Source organism: Ursus americanus, chromosome 22, assembly GCF_024610735.1.
Source record: "Ursus americanus isolate L20-20 chromosome 22, mUrsAme1.1.p, whole genome shotgun sequence".
In the NCBI taxonomy this organism is placed as follows: domain Eukaryota; kingdom Metazoa; phylum Chordata; class Mammalia; order Carnivora; family Ursidae; genus Ursus; species Ursus americanus.
The window spans coordinates 37842997-37865799 of NC_142148.1; the positions used below are offsets into that span (position 1 = coordinate 37842997).

Consider the following 22803-nt stretch of genomic DNA (forward strand, 5'->3'; position numbering starts at 1 on the left):
TGTTCATATATATGTTTGGCAGGTGATGCTAGATATTGGTTGAGACCTTAGCCGAGGCTGATGGTCAGAACACTTACGTGTGGCCTCTCCTGTAGTATACGTTTCCTCACAGCATGGTGGCTGAATTCCAAGAGTAAGCATCCTGAAAGAGCTAGGCAGAGCTGTATCCTTTTTATGACTTACCCTTGGAAGTGTAGCATTACTTCCACCAAACTTTATTGTTTGAAGTAGTCAAGAATCTCCCTTAGGTAATGGAGGGGAAATAGACCACTTTTTGATTATGTTGGTTAGGGTGCTGAAATAGCATATGGGACCAGAAATAGATCTGTGGCCATTTCTTAAAAAAAATTATTTATTTATTTTAGAGGGGGGATGGGCAGATGAAGAAGGGAGAGAGAATCCCAAGCCCATGTGGGGCTCCATCCCAGGACCCTGAGATCACAACCTGAGCTGAAACCAAGAGTCAACACTTAACGGCCTATGCCACCCAGGCACCCCTCCTGTGGCCGTTTTTAAGAAAAAATTGCCACAATATTTGACAAAAGTCAGACGAGTGGGGAGATATCCCACTTCTTCTTAGTTATTAATCATTATGAATTAATGAATTTAGGTATATTTGAGGTATTTCAGTCCATTGGGTTATTAGTCATTTTAGTGCTTAATTTTTCCATCTTTAGTCAATAGGAGCCTATTTTGAGTTAGCTCAGTCCTTTAGTCATGACCATAGTATTTTCTGACAGCTTACTTGCTCTCATATTGTATGATATGATACCTTGTATCATATTGATATGACACCTTGTATGATAAAATGTTTCATGAACATCTTATACATTTCTTGTCCCACACCCAGAATCTGACATTTTCCAAGGATGCTGGTTTCTTTTTAGTTGGAGAGGATTTCTGTTTTTTGTTTTAAACACAATTCCTTCTTGGGGCATGAGTTAATAAATAAATTTAAATTTTTGTATATTTAAAAAATACACGCATATTAAAGATTAAAATTCTAATACTTCTGAAGGCTTAAAATATATACGTCAATGTCTTGCTCCTTTCCAGGCCACTTTTTATTCTTATGATAAACAACCACTTTTAATTATTTTAGCTGTTTTCTTCTGAGAGCTTACCACCGTTATGATTCTTGATAAATTGTTACTACTTGCTATTAACTTTCATATTTCACACATTTTCTGTAGCTTTGCTGTGTTACAGATGATGATTTAGGTCATTTACATTACCTTTCCACTTTTTCTCCTTGTACCTCTTCTCGACAGGATCACAACACTATTTTTTGTCAGAATATAATTGTAAAAGTCTGTTTTGGTGTTCCTGATATTTTCAAGGTTCTACTCATTGTAATTCCTATTACCATTTTTAGAAGTTCACTACACACTTTTATGTATATCACTGATAATATACTTTTCCATGCTTTTAAAAAAGTTTTTTTTTATTATGTATCCACGCTTTTTATTAAAAACAATCTGGTCTTAGCCATTCAACCTAAGAGTTGATGAAATATTTGAAGAGCACAGGGTCATAGGCAGAATCCTCTGGCGTATTGCCAGAGACTTGCTTTCACCTTGGCATCAACCCATTAGTCTACTCTTTATTTACTGTCATCAAAGCCAACATTTCTATTTTTTCATCTAGTCCATGAGAACATCCTGCAAGGCTTTGTTAAATGTCTCCCTAAAATAAAGATACAAAAAGTCTGATAATTCAATCAAAACAAAATGAATAATTTCTTAAACTTTTTATCATAACTTCAAGGACAAAGACCTGTGTCATATTTTAAATTAGGGAACTGACTGCAAGAGTTCAGTTCCCAAAAGCATAATAACTCTAATATATGGCTTATAAATATAATTTGTGTAATCTATTTAATCCATAAACTGAAAAAAATCTATGTTTCAACCAATTCCTCTTTAGTCTCAGAGGCTCCCTTTTATGGAAATTTGACCATAAGGGCTGTTATTACAAATGGAAGGCATCTGAAATCCTGGTACTCCTCCAACCCTAGTAGTTTATATTTAAAATGGCTAAATTGGCTCCTTTTAAGGATCTCTTTAATCAATATTAGATTTTTATTTTTCTTGCAACTCTTAGCAATTTTTGATTCTGCTCAACTTAGAAACTGGTTTATTAATGTAGAAACTTTGACAGCAAACAAATATACTGACCTTTATATAAGAAAACGAAGATACTGTTCTATTCAGTTGAGCTTGTATTTTAAGATACTTTCACCAGAAGTATATGATTTTGTGCACAGCTTATCACACTTTTTGTCCTGATTCTGCCGAAGAAATTTGTGAGTTGTGGATTGTGTGGGAGTTAAATTTCCATCCTGTGACTGGGGAGGGGAGCCTTTCTCTGTATAAAGCTCACTCTAGAAAGTAAGAACCGAAGCCATGATTTTAACAGCTTTAAAGCCAACCCAAAAGGCATGTTCCCTCTCTCTTTCATTGAAAAATAACAATGGGTGATTTTGAATTAATTCTCTGGAGAGCTCAACTTCCTTCTTTCCTTCCTTCTTTGCTTCCTACCTTCCTTCCTTCCAGCACTAAAGGAAGACAAAAGATGTTATGAGCTTTCATGTAGTGAATATTCTGATTATAGTCAGCGTTGTCCTATTCCTTTACCCTTGGACATTGTCACCTAACAACTTTACAATAAGCAGTTGAGGCATTTGGTCTTTCTTTGGAGATACAGCTGAGATGAAATGAGATGGATTATAGAATGGTTCAAGCTTAATCCAGAAAAAAAAATGTGTAAGTCAAAAGAGAAACTGTATAATAGTGATGACATCGATGACACATTTGGTGGTTTTTAAAGGTCAAGCTCTGCAAATTAGATCTGTTGATAAGACTTGATTCTGAATTCAACAGTTGTGCCATGGTTTGTAAGAAACAGTTATAATAGCTGGTATTTGAATGGGAAGAGTTTAGCATAGAGGATATTTTTTTATATTTCAAAGCAAATTACTCAGGTTCCATAATAACAATTTAAAAGTTAAATATTCCTTTTACTTTTAATATAGGAAATTATTGTTAAAAGAGAAAAGATTAAGCATTTTCCTTGAATTACTGCACAAGGCTTGAAAGCATCTGAGATCATTACTTTTAGCTCAAATTGCATACCGAACAAAAGTTTGAATCAACCTTAATGATCAACTAAGATCCTGTCTGTACCCTTTATACAAAAAGAGCATTAACATCAAGATGAAATGCTCTACACAGGTAATCCTAAAATTATCAAGGTGATTATTAGATTGATACTAAAAATGATTTTTTTCAGTAGTAGCAGAGTGCTAATAATTACAGTCCCTCTACAAAACACCTCTAACATTCACATCTAAAATAAATGAAAAATGGGAGGAATCTTTGCCATTAAGATAGAATTATTCTAGAATTACAAACCATGGAAAAACATTCAGTCACTCACATCCTCCTTAAAATATCAATTAAAGTCATTTTTACATAATAGAATAGATTTTCTTATAATTCACAGTAAACCTTTTTAAACTGTATAACTAAGGAAGTACATGTGTCTGAGTTAAGTGATTTTTCTGATATCAAAGTAATACATACCCATGAATAGAAAATTTAGAGAAAAAAACCCAGTGAAGTATTTTAAAAAAGAAAATAGTTGCAAATAATACCACCACTTAGAGATTACCATGATTTAATTAAGGTTTTTTGTTTGTTTGTTTTAAAGATTTTATTTATTTATAGGAGAGAATGAGCACAAGCAGGGGGAGAGGGAGATGCAGGTTCCCTACTCAGTGTGGTGCCTGACATGGGGTTCGATCCCAGGACCCTGGGATCATGACCTGAGCCGAAGGCAGACACTTACCGACTGAGCCACCCAGTCATCCTGAAAGGTATAGTATCTTTGAAAATCAATACAATGGACTCTGTTCATAACCTTAAATGCTTTTGTTGCACCTATCAGAATTCCTTTGATTTGGAATTTTGTGGGATGAACCATTTGAGGTACATGAAAGAAACAATTATGCTTCTTTCCCTCTATCCAGCTGCCCTTTACACGTATCCTGAAATTGCATTTTCCCCTGACCCCTCAAAGCCATTTTATAATATGGGTTCATCTCTTTTTGTTTTTCTTTGTTAACTCAGATCTTTGCTAGACTTCTGGCATTCCAGACTCTCCATTTATTACATTTCAGTATTTCTGTTCTTCCTTTTTCCCCCAGAGATAGGTGTCTTCATTCTCTTCATTCTCCTTCTATCTCTATCCCTCTCATTCTTTTTCATTGCCATTCTTAGTATACAGTTCCAGCTTCTTTAGCCACATTGCTATTGCTACATTGTCCTTACAGTTCCCACCAACATTTCTAAAGAGTGCAGGCAGGATTCCTGTAGCCTGAGAAGGAAGATGGTCACCCAACCTGTAGCCTATTAGTGCTCTATCAGAGAGCTGTGATCAATACGGCATGTGACCATCCTAGTCACAGTCATTGAACTAAGTATTGTTTGTAGCATAGAATCTCTGACTATTTTTTCTTGCACAAGGTGACAAATCAACTACAAGCAAACTTGCTATTGGAAACAGATTTTTCTATAGGGATGACGGGGTGAGAGCAAAATTTCAGAATAGGGAATGAAGCATGAGAGACTATGGACTCTGAGAAACAAACTGAGGGCTTCAGAGGGGAGGGGGGTAGGGGAATGGGATAGACCGGTGATGGGTAGTAAGGAGGGCATATATTGCATGGTGCACTGGCTGTTATACGCAACTAATGAATCATGGAACTTTACATCAAAACCAGGGATGTACTGTATGGTGACTAACATAATATAATAAAAAATATTATTATAAGAAAAGAATAAAAAAATTAAAAAAATTTCAGAATAGAATGCAGCAATCCAGCTGTAGTACTAGACCAGGGTCGTGTAGGCTCCCTGCTCATCCAGATGTTAACACATTGGTCACTAGATTATGCGGAGGTCAGGAGAGAAGGGGGAGTCCAAGTTAAGAATAAGGGTGTCCAGGATGTTAGGAAGAACATAGAAGGTACTTGGGACAGAGACTTTTTGCCATCTAGTATTGTAGCATTTCAATAAGCAGTGTGGTTGAATTTTGCGTATCAGGTCAATGTCAGCCTTCCAGGTGATAAGTTTGTCCTCACTCATATTCTATCTTCTTATCCTCCTGAGACCAAACACATACATATATCAGACAGGTATCTCCATTTAACGATGAGGAAATTGAGACTCAGAGAGGGCAGGTCACAAGAACCAGTTTTGGAGCTGAGATGTAAAGCCAGGACTGATTGACTTTAGGACTAAAATTGTTACACAACATTATTCATTGATGTTCTTTAATATCTCTAAGGGATCATCAGATATTATTTGGTCTTGCAGCAACCTTATAAAGTAGTGTGACCTTATCATCAGTTCCCTTTGCGGGTTTGGGAAACCTGAAGTTTAGAGAAGTGACACTGAAAGAATGAACAAGATGGGAGGCTCATTAGGTTGTAGAATCTGGATTCACATACTGTCCAGCTTTCTGATTAAAGAACCCCATCTGCTACCATGACATGCTACCCTGTAGTCCATAATTGTACATTTTCGAGAACACTGTCCCAACAATGCCTTCCTGTCTCTGCAAAGATGGCTGTGATAACACATGGCCAGTGGTTATGCATTTAGAGATGTTCTTCCTGGCACTGGATAAGCACTCAGACACCATTTCTCCTTAAAATCAATGGCAAGCATTTGATGATCAGTTAACTGGGATTAGAGGGCTGTCTGTGGCCATGCCATAGAACCACATTAATCTGAGTATGGGGAATGATACTCTGATTTCAGCTCTGAAATCCCTGTGTTTTATGTACCATTTATATTAATTTGGAGTTTCTTTTCTGGGAGTAGTGTTTTGACCTTGTATCAAATACTTTTTTAAATACAGACAAATAAATCTTTTATGTTGCCTATATCCAATATTCTAGACTAGGTATAAATGTCACTTTTTCCTAGAAGCCTTCCTCACATGCTCCAGGCAGAACCAGTTAGACTCTTTTCTGTGCCTAATGCAATTTATAATTGTAGTCTACCTAAATTGTGCTGCAATTATGTATTTATATTTCAGATTGACCCATAAGGACTGTGACCTATTAATCTTTTTCTACCCATCAATTCAGATTACGTTTGGCACATCGTGTCAACAAAACAACTGTTGACTTAATTAACTAATTAATACTCCCAGTAAAAAATAGAGTACATGTTCACTAGTTTGGAAAGGAATTCAGAGATATCATTTACAGTGCTGGATCTGATGGTAACATTTAGTCTGTTCTGGCATTTTGTATTTGGACAATGAAGGTTTAAAAACTCTCGTATTTTATTATAACATTTATAAATCTGTTTACTCCTTTGTAAATGTAATATTTTGTATTTAAATGCAAAAAATTCCCTGGGGTAAAATAGTATTCAACAACTTAAATTAATTAAAATTATACAGATATTTAAGATGGTGATATTGAGGGGTGCTTCGGTGGCTCAGTCAGTTGAGCCTCTGACTCTTGATTTTGGCTCAGGTCATGAATTCAGGGTTGTGAGGTCAAGCCATATGTTGGGCTGGCTCCGTGCTTGGTAGGGAGTCCATCTGAGATTCCTTCCCTCTACCTCCTTTTCTGCCCCTCCCCCTGCCTAAAATAACAAATAAATAAATCTTAAAAAAATAAAACGGTGATGTTAATCTGTATATATTTAGATGGGAAGATGTTTATAATACATTATTAAGTGAGTAAAGAGAATAGGAAATAGTCAAAGTATGATCTCATTTTTGTAAAAAAAAATTCTACATAGTTATGGGAAAAATTCTAGAAGAATAGTATTTATATCCTTTCTTTATAATGAATGATTACAAAGTTCCAGGTATGGAATTAAATGCCTTTACACATTACTTTAATTCCCCACCATAATTCCATTTAATCATTCATCATTAATTGATTCAGCATTCAATGTATATTTCTTATCCCAGGCACTGTGCTAAATATTAACTATAAATGTGAACCAGACGGACAGAGTGTCTGGGGTTTTATCATATCCTAACCCTACAGATGAAAATTAGAGAGATTGTCTCACCCATCAGAGGTCTTCTGGTCCAGCTTCTGTTTCAACTAAGTAAACACAGAGACTCATGAGGCTCCCAAGGCTCCAGTTGCCATCAGCCTGAATAAGGTGGATACAGCACAGGAACTACTGTATCCCAGGGCAGCATCAGATTTTCCTTCTGTGGGAGTTCTTGCTACAGTTCACACAGTCCTCCAGCTGCCATTGTCTTTGGTCTCTCAGATGATGGCTCAAGTCAGTGAGATCCACACTAGGTGGGTGCAGGAGCCTCATCCCCAAGTAACGGTTCCACATGTTTAGTGTGCAGGGTTCTCATAAGAATCACTATCACCATCAGGTATTTATGGTTCATTACAGTTTGCCCCAGTGCCGAGGCAGTTTGTCAATCAGAAGTCATTTCAATTATAAGCAATGCTACCTAGAAACACACTTAACGTTTTACTCTTATTAGATTAAAGGAAACAGAAATAGAGAGTGTACCAAGGCATTCTCATGTAGAAGGAGAAAGGATCTTGTTAAGGAGGTATCCAATAAGCAAGTGGCAGAATGGATTTGAACTTAAGTCTTTCTGACTCCAAAGTCTAGCTTCTGCACTTTCCTCCCAGAGATACCAAAAATGTTCTCTGGGAGGAGAGGTTTCAGACAACTTTTACTTTCTTCCTCACACTTTCTGAATTTTCAGACATTTTTTGTAATGAGCATGAATTTCTTTTGTAATCAGAAATAAATGTTTTTATTAAAAAATCTAACAACATGAAAACATGCTTTTGCTATAAAGTAAGTGAAAATAGCCAGAAACAAAATGATACCATGCATTTGCATTGTGATTAGGATGATGTAAAAAGAGAGATGCGTGAGGAAGAAGCTAAGCAAAAATATAAAGCAGTCTTAACAATAGTTGAGTTAGAATGGTTGGCTTGTGAAAGCATTTATTTATTTATTTATTTATTTATTTATGTTTCTGTTTTGCAGATTTTCTATGAAATGCTTATGTTATTCTTGGAATAAAATGAAATGCATTTAGTAAAATAGAAAAGGAAATATATTTAGTTTATAAAATGTTGGAAATGTAAAAACCAGGCAAACATCATGCAAGGTTGTGGATTTACTTCTGTGTTTTTCGTTTTTTGGGTTTTTTTTTTTTTTTTTGTATAAGTGAATATATTTAAGTAAAATTTAATTATGTTAGGGGTTCAGCGTTCTTAAATTATTTCTAAACACATCCATGGACATAAGATGGGAAGCTGAATTAGAGAGCAGTTCTGTTCCATTCCTGAGAGTCACCCATGTAACTAGAAGTATTTGCCCAGGGCTCTTGCTGTGTCCCCGCCCTGACACCACTATTTCAGAGTGTTACTGTAAATTTCCTAGGTCTGGGTTCATGTGGCAGAGTGGGAATACTATTGCTAAACTCCTTTCACATGTTATTTGTCTATTGTTATTTTAGGATGTAGCTATGTAAGGCTTGCTTTTCTTTCAAAACTCACATTTTGGGCTTTATATGATCCTTCTTTAGCCAGGGACTCATATAATTGGATAGCTGCTGTTATATTTTGCATGCCAAAATTTCCAAATAGCAAAGCATCAGCCATTTTCTCCATAGCTTTCAAGTTTCCCATGTCAGCTGCTTTAGCAAAGAATACGTAGGCTCTATTTCAAAAATATGAAGGTAGAGATTTGATTATCAAAGATGTTTTTCTGCTCCCTCCTTCACACTTCTTTTCTCTAACAAGTAGGACCAAGTTATCGTTGTTACTATTAATACAGTTTAGATGAAGTCCATCACATCTATAAATTAGTAGTTCTTTTTCCAGCCTTACATTATCTAAGATTACAATTTCAGATATATCTGACAAATAGTGAAGCTGCTGAAAAGGAGAAATATATAGGATACATCATGCTTTAAGCTTATTCACCAAGTGAAGTGAAAACTTGAGGCACTTGTCCTAAAATGGTGAACTCTCCCACAGCCACCCACATTATCTATTTGTTTTACAAAGTGAACTCTGAAATATATAACAATATAATAAAAAATAATCAAAACTGGATATCACATCTAGAAAGCTACTTTCATGAAAACAACAGTCCCTTTATATTCGGAAATAATTTTCTAAAACAGAACATAGTTTTCAGCAGGCAAAGTCAGACTGTGTGGGAAAACAATAACCAAATAAAACCCAATGGGTATTAGGGCTCTTAAGTCTTGACTGCCTTGTTCAAAATCTGGACCCACCACTTACTAGTTTGAGAGCTCCAGGCAAGTTATTTAACTTCTTTGTGCCTCTTTCATCTATGGAGTGGGGATAACAACAGCCCTTACTTCATAGGGTTGCTGGGAAGATTCAATGAGATAATCCATGTGAAGTGCTTGGCATAGTACCTGGTACATAGTAAGCACTCAATAAATTTAGCTACTATTATTATTATTAGGACTACTGCATAAATTCAAAAGTTTTATAGCATGGTAATTATTCTCTTGTAATTAGTGGGTAAATGATGTGAAAAATTAGTGATTATAAATATAGACGTCGTAGGACTGCCTTACATTGCATTTTCTGAGTCCCGCTCAGAAATCACCTGGACCTGATCAGTATAACAAATAGTGACAGAGAGCCTTGCAAGGTCAAAACTTGTGTCAGAGACAGAGAGTACTTTTGGGATTTATTTTTACTTTTATAACTTCCTTTTTGGTAGCGTAAGAACTGAAAGCATTAACCTCTACCAGTGACCTTGACTCAAATACAGGAACAAATACACAAATCTACCATTGCTACTCAGAAGGATCAGGAGATTCAGCTTTATGTACGGCCTATCAATGCTGATGCTAAAATAATTTGCTCTTGGTGGCTGGAGCAGAATAGAATGGGCTCAGACTGAGTGTTATCCACATAGGCTTTTAGGGTCCTGGAGGGCAACACAGAGAATAGACTCCAGTGGAACAAAAGAAGCCAGGAGGTCAAGCAAGAAATTAACCCAGGTCAGAGCAAGCTAAGATTCTAGGGACCAGAAGGCAAATAAGACAGAAGGTCTAAAGGTCAATGAATGCAAATGTCTGGCATTCAGAGATAGGCTTGACAATCAGGACACAAACTCCCTGAAGTCATTCTGCCACCTGGTTTGCTGCTGCAACCACATGGCCTGCTGGGATTAGAAGGGCCACCATATGTACCAGGGCAGAAAATCTGAGATGGGCTGTGGGAGCCAGCAGTATATCCATTCACTGATCCCAGGGGGCAACAAAAGGTTGCAAAACCAATCTATCTAGGTGTCTTTAATTCCAAGGGAGGGTGGATGCTTCCGTCCCCTGTCAAGAAAGTCCAAGGTGATATAAGGAATACTAGAAACAGGACCTAGGGCTGAAGAAAGTTAAGGATTAAGGATTAAGGATTAAGATCTGGGCTATAATCCCCAAGAGGGAAAAAGTAAGAGAAACTGGGCAGCATTAGCACATCCCCAAAAGAAAGTTCAGTTAGATATCTGCATAACTTCTAAAGGACCTGGTACTGGATGCTAAGGAGGGTGCTGGGGAAGGAGGAGACTAAAGGCATCTCTAGGACTCATCAGAAACTTGGTGTAGGGCAGCAGCTTATCTCCAAATCTTTGCTGATGGGGGGTAATTCTTAATGACAGCTAACCCTGGCTGTCTCTGAGGCTTCTTGACTCCTGTAGACCAGTCTGTGTCTCCCTGACATACGCTTGCTTAACATCTGTACTTCTAACAGCACTGATTTGTTAAACAATTTCTAGTTGAATGGATGAATGAATTGGATTAATATGTGGATGCGGATGAGCCAAAACGACTAGTATTACCTCTGTCTTATACAAGAAGTGGTGGAGTAAGGAGGACACAGGAGTGAGGAATGAATGGGAGAGAAAGGATTCCTCTGTGGTCAGTAGGGTGTTCATTTTTCTTTCCCCTGACCAGAGTCCTTGAGATGGCTAGACTGGATTTAACTGGCGTAAGAGAAGAGCAGACCATCCTGACATTTGGAGGAATTTCATTCAGCTTTCCCACAAATTCCTGAAATCTCTTGCTATGAGCAGATTTGGTTTTAGTTCTCTGCCAACTCAGAAGCGTCAGGGGACTCGGCTTTATGCACCTCTCACGTACTTATGCTGCTGCAAAAATAAGCTGCTCTTGGGGCACCTGGCTGACTCAGTTGGTGGAGCATGTGACTCTTGATCTCAGGGTTGTGAGTTCAAGCCCTGTGTTGGGTGTAGAGATTACTTAAAAATAAAAAAAAATTTTTTTTAAAAAAGCCTGCTTTTCTGGCACTCTTGGGCAAGGATAGGCTGGGCAAGAATAGCCTGAGATTGAATGACACCTAGGTGGCATGAAGGCTCCTTCACTGCTAGATAATCTGCTTTCAGGGCTGGGTTTTCTCCCCATTCTTTAAGCCAAAGAAGAAGGTACCTATCCAAGTTAAGTGGACAGTTACTTAGGAGCTACCAAGAGTGATTTTGTCCCATTGGACTGAATCTAGGGTTTCTTTGAATTTAACAGGGCATACCCAATGAGCCCCTCATCTTGGGTTCACTTGCTATAGGCAGAATGAATCTGAAACCTCAGGGACCAGCCCCTTTCCAGAATTCCATTGTTCTTTCATCTAGCTGGGCTGGGTTGAGAATTCTCTATTGTTACTCATCCATTCAGTGAGCACCTGAGTGAGCAGACTTCCCTATCAGGCTGGATTGTATTTTGGGGTTCTGTTTTGACCCCATCCTCATCATGACAGCCCCCAGAGATGCTCAGCATGAGACCCAGGTTTTGCAGGGAATGATTTCCTCTGCTCTTATAAGGAGATTCTGATTTAATTTCCCCTAGAGAGACGACTGACTCCTTTACTTCCTTCTTCTTGTCACTTTGGAAGAATTATAGAATATTTTTGACCTTCCATTTCCTCCTCTGTAATTTGGGGATAACAATTTATGATTCACAATATCTTTGTGAGCAATGAATGATATTCCACACATAAATGCTCAGAACAATAAGTAACATAAAGAAGGAGCTTAATAAAAGGAAGTTCTTCATAGTTGAATGCCCCTTCTCTATACTTATATGCTCTTCTAGGAAGCTTTGGGCTTTAAGAAAGAATTCAGGGACTCTGCTGCTGCCCTGTCTAGGGATGGCTACCACAGCACTGGGATGCTTCCCCCACAGGTGCTATGCCTAATCTGTGTAATAACAAAAGATGTCTCCTTGTTGGAGGTCCAGAGCCCCTTCTTTTTATTATTGCTTCAAGACACAATTGTTTTCTTCTCTCCCATACCTTCTGTTTACCACTTAGAGGAAGAGATAAAGATAGCAAATGCTTATCTTCTGCTTACTATGTCTTGGGCAATCTTCTAAGAGCCTAACTGTACTATCCAGAACACAAGGAGGTTAAATAACTTGCCCAGGGATAACACAGCCAGTGAATGGTAGAGCTAGGATTTGATCTCAATAAGTGTTTAATCAGAGATTTGAGGGGTGACCTCATGTTGTGTCCCTCTACTGGGAGGACAAGATATTTCTGCCTCCCCTTTAGACAAAGTAGACAAGTGAAAAGAGAAATGATGCACATGGAGTGAGACCACCACAGCTTGGCTACTTCCCAGCTGTATTATTTGTGATCACTTCACTTTAACATCCTTGAATCTCTGTTCCCAACTGTTTAAATGGGGAAAATGAAGCTCTTCTTAACTCATAAGGCTGTTCTGGGGATAAGATGGAATCATGTACATGAAAGTGCTTTGAAAACCATAAAGTGCTCTACAAATGCTGAGTTGGGCAGAATAAAACATTCTAAAACAACCATTCTAATTCAGATAACATATTTGATTTCATTTGAAATACCTAATAAACTCACAACAGAATATTTTTGCCTGAATAATCAGATTAGTACCTTAATTCTGCATTTCACTTGAAGTGTAGGGACTACAATTTCACATACAATTCTGTTTGTTTAGGCTGATAATTTTAGGATTCTTTAAACATCAACTGAGCCTTTTAAAAACAAAAGCTTATGGGCAAATAAACTCATTTGTTATCCCAATAAGCTTTTAATGACAAACTAGATTTTGGATTGCTCTTTTTTCTCAGCCAGGAATTTAAGTTGGCTCAGGTAACTGGACAAAGACTTACTCTGCTTTTTGTTTTTGGCTTTTAGACTGCTGGAGAATCTTGATGCCCATCTTAAACAGCTGGTCTCCTTCATCTGTGAAATTTTTCTTTGCTTGCTTTCTTACTGTATATGGATAAACAAGGAAAAATAACATTATTTTTATGTTTTATATTTTTAAAATAATGTGCTGCCATATTAGTTTGGGTTTTGCTCATGAAGAGGTTCAGATGAGCCTCCCCAAAATGTACCACTTTGGCATGTGGATTATTCTGAGCTGAAGCTAACCAAGGCCAAAAATACTCAGGAAGAGCTTTTTATCTCCTCCTTAATTGCCTCTAAGAGTTTAGATAGAGAGCCTGGTCCAGGAAGAGAGTTATCACCAGAGATAACTATGAAGAGTATGGGCTAGGTGTGGTAAGGTGAGAGGAGGTTGGCAGGGCATGTTTATTCAACTCCCTCTCTGACCTATTGTCTCTGCATGGTATGACAATCATTTGTTTATCAAACATTTGCTTTTCCCATCTTTCTGTGTCAATTGTCTTCCTTCGCTTTGAAGCCCCAGACCTTTACCTCCTTCTTAGCTCAGGATGGCATATAAGTCTCAATTGCCCATCCATATGAAATTAAATTTGTTTTCCTCCTATTGATCTGTCTTATGTCAATTTAATTAATAAACCAGCCAAAAGAACCTAGAAGGGTAGAGGGAAAATGTTTCCTCCTTTACACTTTCCTTATTTTTTAACTTCTGCATTTCAAGATCACCTTGCCTTTAGTCAGAAGGTGGAAGCTACAAAAACTATCCTCTTTCTGTCTTCTGTGAAAGTGTCTGGAAGGTGGAGGAAATAGAAAGATGCTTCTGATGGTAGGAGGGAGAGAGTTGCTCCTAGTCTGGGAAAGAGATGCAAGTTTCTGCAAATACAAAGCAGGAAGCAAGGCCTCCAGGGAAAGGGGCTGTTCAGTGTACCCTAAAGAAAGGATCTTAGACACCAAGATCTCATCTCTCAGACTCCCTTGTCTGATCAAGGCCCTAGAATCTTAGAACTATAAGATTCCAAGAGAACATGAGGACCTGAGCAATGAGCATCTCCTAGAAAAATAGTGTGCATCTAGGATTGGAAGCGAAAAACTTCTCCCTGAAAATCTCCCTGAAAATTTTGCTCTGCCCAAGGCTCCTTCCTCCTCCTTGACAACTTTTCTAAGACCTTGGGGGAAAATACACAGAGAGAGTACAATAATAACTTGCCTTTTGGGGATACCTAATTAATTTTATAAGATTTACAGAAAATAAAGAAATGGAATTTTACCTGCTACAATAATGATATTTCTCAAACATTTATATAACACTTCACAATTTTCAAACAACTGTCATCAGTTTAAAGATGTGGAAAGCTATTTGGAGGGAGAATCAGCTTTACAGACCCCGCTCTACCCCCAGAGTGCACGTGCACCTCCCCCAACACCCTTCCACATCACAGCACAGTGCCTCTTGAAGTCCATTATGACACTCAGTGAAACCTCTGATTAGATGAACCATGCCTGAAACCATTTTAAAAGAGGCATTTTGAGATCTGATGCCTCATTAACAAGACCACAAAAATCTTTAAGTGGTTCCTGTTTTTTTTTCTTCCTGACAAACCATCAGAGTTGTTCAATTTCTTTTTTAAATTAAAAAAATGTTTTTAACTTAAAGTTAATTTGCAATTATTTTGAATGCTTCAAGTTATCCAATAAATTCAGTAACACCAGACACTTTTAGCATCTAATTTCTGCTTTGAGTTATATTCTATCTACAGTCACGATTAGAGAGGAAAAATAATGGGAATAACCTACTAAACTGTGTTTGGAATAGCAATCGCTCCTATTACCATGCTTTCAAAGAGCAAGAATACATTTTGAAAGGTTGCCTGCGCATGCATATACATATGAGAAATAATTTACCACTACAGATTTCTACCCATGGCTTTTACTCTAATTTGTCTTTTTTTTTTTTGGCTTCCCAAATGTATTGAAATACAAATTTTCTTTACTATAAGAGGACTCAACTATCAGATAAAGTTATCTTGACAACACTTTAATTTCCTTTTTATGGTTTAACAATTTCCAAATTTGGGGAAAGCACAGTCAGGAAATGACATGAGGAGACCATTCTGAACTTGATGTTAAAGGACCTTTCTAAACGTGGAGTCTTCTGAGCAGCCAACTAGTGGATGCCTGTGTTCTGTCCTGATAAGAGCTCTAGACTGACTTGAGAAGTGGTGGGGATGGGCCTCAGGAGTAAAAGAGGGCAGAGTAGGTGTGCCAGAGCACTATTTCATACAGCAGCAAATATGGGAAGCACTTCAACGAGATGAATTTGTATTTCAGGGTTTGTCAGAGACACATAATTTATACAGAGTTCTTGACATGTTATTACTTCTGCAGTCTTAATTATTATTTCATAACTATCTTGGATGCTACTACAGGCTGAATTGTGTCCCCCTTAAATTCATATGTTTAAGTCCTAATCCCCAGTATCTCAGAATGTAATTTTATTTGGAGATACGTTCTTTAAAGAGGTGATTAAGTTAAAATGAGGCCATTGAGGTGGGGTTTTAATCCAATATGACTGGTGTCCTTATAAGAAGAGAAAGAGACACCAGGGGCATGAAGGCATTAAGAAAAGGCCATGTAAGGACACACTGAGAATCCATAAGCCACGGAGAGAAGCCTCAGAATGAAACCAAACCTGCTGACACTTTGATCATGGACCTCCAGCCTCCAGAACTGTGAGAAAATAAATTTCTGCTGTTTCAGCCACCCAGCCTGTGGTATTTTATTATGATATCCCTAGCAAAGTAATACAGATGCCAACTCTGGGTCACATGAAAAACAAGTTGCTCCTTCTCCCTGCGGGAAGGGATGCACCCAACTCAGGTTCCCATCAGATCAATGGCTTCCTTTTAAAAATAGGAAGGATTGTAATTTCCCATGGTCCCCCAATGTCTCTAGGTGCTGGACATCTGCCTTTCCTAGGCAGCTGGGAACTCAAGTAGCCCACCTTTGACAAGGTCACTTTCTCATTATTATATACTAGTAGGCAGTTTAGTAGTACCTTCCGTGTATCCAGCAATCATGGGACCCAGCTTCCCTCTCTGTGAGATAATGGGAGAACTGGGATTCTATGCCTTCTCTTGCTGACCCTCTTACTGTAAATTTCTCTAATCAAGTCTATTCCTCACTCCCTGTCACTTGTTGTGGAATTCATGAAGAACCCTCTTGTTGATAATGAATAGAAGCAAAGCTTTGGAACAAAAAGGGCCCACTTGCTTGCTACAGATATTAATGAAAAAGAAAAGAGCTGGAATCAACTTATCCTCTGTCATTCACACATTTACTTGTCCATTTAATTGGTATGCATTGAATACTTATCATGTGTTAGACACAATGCTAGATGTTGTGTTTCCACAGATGATGGAGATGCTGTCTCAGCCTGGCAGGGGAGACAGACATGTTTACCAAAAATTACAATGTCATGTGGTAGGCACTCTGTAATAAGGCACTGTGGGAGTTACAGGAGCCTTCTCTGTTTGTAAGCAATAGAAATCTGATTGACTTAAGCAAAGGGAACTTACTGGGAGGCTATTGAAAGCTCATAAAATCAATGGGGTCAGTCAGGAATCAAAGCTCTCTGGAAGCAGAGACAGATGCTGCTACAGGGATGGATTGAAATCCAATGCTTTTAGGATCTTGTCCTCTTTGCTCCAGACTCCATGATGATTCTGATGGATCTATTAGGGAAGACAAGGCTTCTCATTACATTCCTATAAGAACGTATCCACTGGGGAACATTTAATTCCTCAAAAAGAAATTGGGATGGTGAGAAAAGTAAAATGGATGGGAAGCTGCCAAACAGCAAATGCTCACTTAGGCACCCTACTCTCAGTAGGGGAAATAAAGAAATCTTCACAGATGAAAGGACACTTTAGATAGTTATTGAAAGGTAGATAGGAGTTTGTCAGGCCAAGAAGACGAAACTGTCATTCCATTTGGAGGAAACAATCTATACAAATGAAACAATCTACACAAATGGGTATGAAACAATAAGAGGGGGTGATGTGTCCCAAATAAAGAGTGAGGGCTTGAAGGTCACGTTTGGCCATGCGGTCGAGGCTGACTGTGGGAGTTAGTGATACTGAGGGGAGGGGACAGAGAGGTGAAAAGGGAGTGGGGGAAGGGAACTGAGGTCATTGTGAAGGTGAAGGCAAGTTTGATAGGAGAAAGAGAAGTAGCAGAAGTGGCAGGAAAGTGGCTCTGATCAGACAATTATTTTGGAGTTTGAAATTATATTGGTGAAATAGCTCTGCATGTGGCTGGTAAAGGACTGCTGAGAAATAGAGACGAAGATTTTTGGAATTGAGGAGGTCTTGCAAATAAGACAAAGTCTTCCATATGGACATGTGACCCCTGCAGGGTACAGGTGGCCTGTAGCCATTAACTGATTGGTGTGGGGATACCAGCCTAACCCCTTGCCTATGGAAAGGGGGAATCCTCTAGTGCAATTCACTCTTTTTTTTTTTTAAAGATTTTATTTATTTATTTATTTATTTATTTATTTGAGAGAAAGAGAAAGAGGGTGAGTGAGAGAGAGCAGGAGTAGGGGAGAGTGGCAGAGGGAGAGGGAGAAGCAGACGCCCTGCTGAACAGGAAGCCCTATGTGGGGCTCGATCCCAGGACCCTGAGATCCTGACCTGAGCCGAAGGCTGATGCTTAACCCATTGAGCCACCCAGGTTCCCCGCAATTCACTCTTAAAGCCCTAAACTTCTCCTGAAACCCTATCTTTGCCCAACTCCTTCCTTTGCCTTATCCTGCATTCCTCACTCTCTTTTATGTTTCCCCACAAAAATCATAAACAAATACCATTTAAATCATCTAAAATAACAAAAAGAAAAAGAACAATAGATTCATGATTTTGAATCTCAAATTATAGTTACATCAAAAATAACATAAAGGGTCACTGAGAGTTAAAGGAATTAAAAATTAAGCTAGGAGATGAATGTCTTTTAGTCTGACTAAAGATCAGGTGCTTTCAACATTAAAATGATACAAAGAGATAAAAATGGGAAGTTCTTTCCCTTGCAGAAAATCTTGCCTACACAGGCACTGTATCTTTCTTACTTAATTTCAGTTGAATTTGATATAAACCAACTTCAGCTTCTGATTTTCTGAATAATGCATCAGAAGAGCTCTTCACATTTGCCCTTAATGTGTGCCAGGAAGATACAATACCAGATAAGGAGGGAGAATAATGATCCATTACTAAAAATAACATTCCATCTAAAAAAGAATGACTCAGCAAAGAGTTTAGTCAGATAAAGATGTGATTAACTCAAATGCACTTGGATAATAGCACAGATATTTACAATAATCAAGTTTATTCACACTGTCCCCAGATCATTGTTGTAAAACATAAATAACTCCAGCGGTAGTGCTAGGAAATGGTAGACAAATTGTGTTATAAGTAGAAAAAACTTTCTCCTCAAATATCTACTAAGTAAAACTTGAAACAACAAGGATTCTGAGTTTCAAAGACTAATTCACTGTCTAAAACTCTTAATTTAGTAGAAAGAAATATGGTTTATAAAACAAATGAAACATCAAAACCAATAATTATGGTGTTATAATAAAAGCTAATATTTATAAACCACTTAGGCACCAGGCAATTTTTTTTACTGATGGTAAGAGCAAGGAGCTATTCTTCTTTTTTTTTTATATATATATATATATTTTTTAACACTTTTTTTTTTAAAGATTTTATTTATTTATTCGACAGAGATAGAGACAGCCAGCGAGAGAGGGAACACAGCAGGGGAGTGGGAGAGGAAGAAGCAGGCTCACAGCGGAGGAGCCTGATGTGGGACTCGATCCCATAACGCCGGGATCACGCCCTGAGCCGAAGGCAGATGCTTAACCGCTGTGCCACCCAGGCGCCCCAAGGAGCTATTATTCTTGTTTTACAGATGAGGTGACATAGGCACAGAGAGGTTAAGTAACCTGCCCAGCATCATACAGTTGGTACCTGGTAGGCAAGGATTCAAATTGTAGGCAGTCTGACTGCACAGTCTGCTCATACTGCTTCTCAGAGCTACACAAAATGCAGAATTATGTAAGAAACACGAAGTTACTGTCAATTATTGAAAAATTTGAAAAACCAGGTCCAAAATACATTAAAAAATAAATTTATTGTGATTTAAGTATTTTAAACAATGGGTTGTTTATTTATAGTTACACTTCTTTTATCTGACATTATTGAGAAATGTGTTTCACATGAATCATTTTTTCCCATTCGATGAGTCATATCCCTTTTTATTTTGACTGTTTTCTGATGGAAATCTGTCTAAAAATTATATAATATATTCGTCCACCTTCCCCAACAGAAGATAATGAGCACGATTTACCCTGGTCTTGATGATTGAGAGCATCATTATGCACACCGGATCATACCCAATCCAGTGGGTTTAGACATGATTACTTAAGAAGGCAGAGCTTGTGGGAGACCTTGGGTAATAAGAATCCCTTCAGTAATGAGTGGGAGCAAAAGGGACAAGAGATAGATGGTGACATGTTATATTCAAGGCCCTCTGGGGGGCAAGAGTGCCTGCTGGTTGGGCAGATAATTAGCTGCACTTGCTAATTTGCATCACCTTTCATTACTGTTTCCCAAAGGGTACATGAGATAATTTTGAGTGGTAAACACACAAACTTTAAAATTTTGATAGTTAATATAGTTAATATATATTCATCTATAGATTCTACTTGTCACGTGATACTAATTTTCATTTTTTCCCTCTAAAAAATTAACCATGAAATATTTCAAACATACAAAGAAATCCAGAAAACATACCTCAACCATCCCCTCCCCTCCTATTTCACACAGTTTAACAGATGGTTAACATTTGGCCTTGTTTGTTTCAGGTATCTCTCTAAGGAAACAGAATGGCACAGACACTCAAAGCCTCCTTCCAACATCCTCTCCCCTTGTTCCCTCTAAGTTGGTACATAGCTCTTTTACTACATATATGTACCCAATATTATTTCTATATTTTATATAAATAGCATCATACTGTATATACTTTTGCAACCTCCTTTTTCACTTTTTGAGCTATATCTGGATACAAGTAGGCTTCATTCATTCATTTTAACCAGGGCCAACTGGTCAAAATTCTTTGTATGACTCAACCAGTTTATCTATTCATTCCTCCATTACTTAACCTACTCATTCCGCAGATTTTATCATTTTGATTTGTAATGCCCCCTGTCATATACCAAATTCACCTGTATATATGGGACTGATTCTAGACTCTTCTTTTTTTAAATCCATATGTCAATATCATATTGTTTATACAAATGCCATTTATAGTAAGAATCTAGTGGGGCAAGTTCCCCTTCTCATTCTACTTCAAAAGTATCTTGGCTATCTTTAGACTTGTTTTCATATACACTTTTAAAATTAGTTTGTCATTGTCCATGAAAATCCCTTTGGGCAATTTTTAAACTAATTTGGCAAGAAATGATATCTTAAAATTTCAAGTCTTCCCATTCATAAACACAATAACTCTTTAGTTATGCAGGTGTTTTATATATTATCAATAAAGTTTTATGCTTTTCCACTTCTTAAACATTTTATAGGTCTTTTGTTAGATTTATTCTTAGGTATCTTTTAGTTTTTATTGCTCTTTTAAGTAATATTTTGGTAACTTCATTTTCAGTTGTTTTTTGTATCATATACAGAAATGCTATTGATTTTTATATATTAATTTTTAAATTCAGCAACTTTACCAAACTCTATTAATTCTCATGGCCTAATAGGTTTTCCTGAATTTTTCAACATAGACATCATATACTTCATTCCTTTGAACACTACATGATGGAGCGTTCTCCCTATTTGTGCCTTTACCTTGAAGTCTATATATTGTCTGAAATTAATATCAGATTTCTTTTGTTTGGTATTGCCTATGATATCATTTCCATCCACTAACTTTCAGTCTTTTATGTCATGTTTTAAGTATACTTCTTGCAAATAGCATATATTTATGACATTTTTATTTTAATCTAAGGGTGTCTGTCCTTTAACTCATATTTTCTTTCTGGGCTGCATTCAGGGCAGTATTTTCTAATCTTTCTCTAGTTCATTAATCTTTCCTCCCAGAGTGTGCAATCTTCTGTTTAAGCTATTAATTTAAGCTTACTTAATTTAAATGAACACATTTTTTGTTTTTCTTAGTTCTATTTGATTCTTTTGCAAAGATGCCTATTCCTTTTTCATGATGCTTTCTCTTTTTTCTTATAGTTTCTTAACCATTTAAAAACATATTTATTCCATAATTTTTTTCACATTGTTGTACTACTATATCAGACTTGGGGGTACTATGCCTTATGTTATGCATATGTGTGTATGTGGGTGCAGGTATATGCAAACTGACTCTCTGGATAGATTTTTTTTTTCTGAGTAGATTTTTAAAAATTTGGTGCATTTTATAAAATTTTCTTTTAAGTTTACCCTCAACGAGGCTTTTTATGTAGGAATTGTGAACATGTTTTTCCAAAGTGGTTTTGTGTTGCTTCCGTCATTTTCCAGACATACCTTACTGATGGAAGGAAATTTTTATATGTTAACATGAATGTATTTACAAAAAAAAAATCAGGTAATCAGGTAGCATAAATTATAAGGTACAGGGCTGTGGTGTAGGGTTTTCCAGGGAGATGTTTTTCCCTGTGAAAGCCTAAATAGAGGAAGAGCTTCCTTATTATTTGTCTAAAATAGTAGATGGTTTATCTGGTTTTCCCTAGTCTCCCTTTCATTGCATGTACAATTCTGTAAAACTCTCAGGTTTTTTTTTTTTTAAGATTTTATTTATTTATTCATGGGAGACAGAGAGAGAGGCAAAGGCAGAAGGAGAAGTAGGCTCCCCTCGGAGCGGGAAGCCTGATGTGAGACTTGATGTGAGACTCAATGTGGAACTCGATCCCAGGACCCCGGGATCATGACCTGAGCTGAAGGCGGTCGCTTAACTGACTGAGCCACCCAGGTGCCCTAAAACTCTCAGTTTTATTCATAGCTCTTCATCCCAACTGCTTTGTCAAAAATCCTAATGTCTTTTTCATTTTCCCAGCCTGGGATTTTAAATCCGAGGCTCATGCATTACCAGCTCTGATCTCATTTTTGCCAAAACATCAACTCACATCCTTATTTTTCATCATTTCTTGCACCTGGGGATTTCAGTTTCCTGTTAACCCAGCTCTGCATTAGAGAGAGAGAGAGAGAGAGAGAGAGAGAGAGAGAGAGAGAGGTTGGCATATTTTAGGTGTTATTTTTAGGTATTTGTAGCAGCAGGATTTTCATATTGGATTAGTCGACCATTTTGCTAGAATGGGAGATCTTTAGTAATTTTCTTCTAAAATCGACTCATTTGCAAAAAACTTGTGTTGATTTAAAGAAAAAATGTGCAGTTTGGGTTCCCTGATAAGCAGACTCTAAGAGCTCAGATTGTGTATTAAGAAGTGCCCCTGGGAAGCACCCCTGAGGAAAAAGTTGGATTGGGCAGAGGGAGAAGCTGTGATGCAAGTCTAA

At 37.5% G+C, this 22803-nt stretch overlaps 1 protein-coding gene across 1 annotated transcript in view; it reads right to left on the reverse strand.

The window, feature by feature from the left end:
- The window catches only part of SEL1L2 (SEL1L2 adaptor subunit of SYVN1 ubiquitin ligase), a 113128-nt gene that overhangs the window by 45668 nt on the left and 44657 nt on the right, over window positions 1-22803 (reverse strand). The window contains exons 4-5 of the mRNA XM_087853757.1: window positions 13216-13318; window positions 8579-8741 (exon numbers count right to left, since the gene is read on the reverse strand). Of these exons, the coding sequence (XP_087709883.1) occupies window positions 8579-8741; window positions 13216-13265 (213 nt within the window). The 5' untranslated portion in view covers window positions 13266-13318. The remainder of the gene's footprint in view (window positions 1-8578; window positions 8742-13215; window positions 13319-22803) is intronic.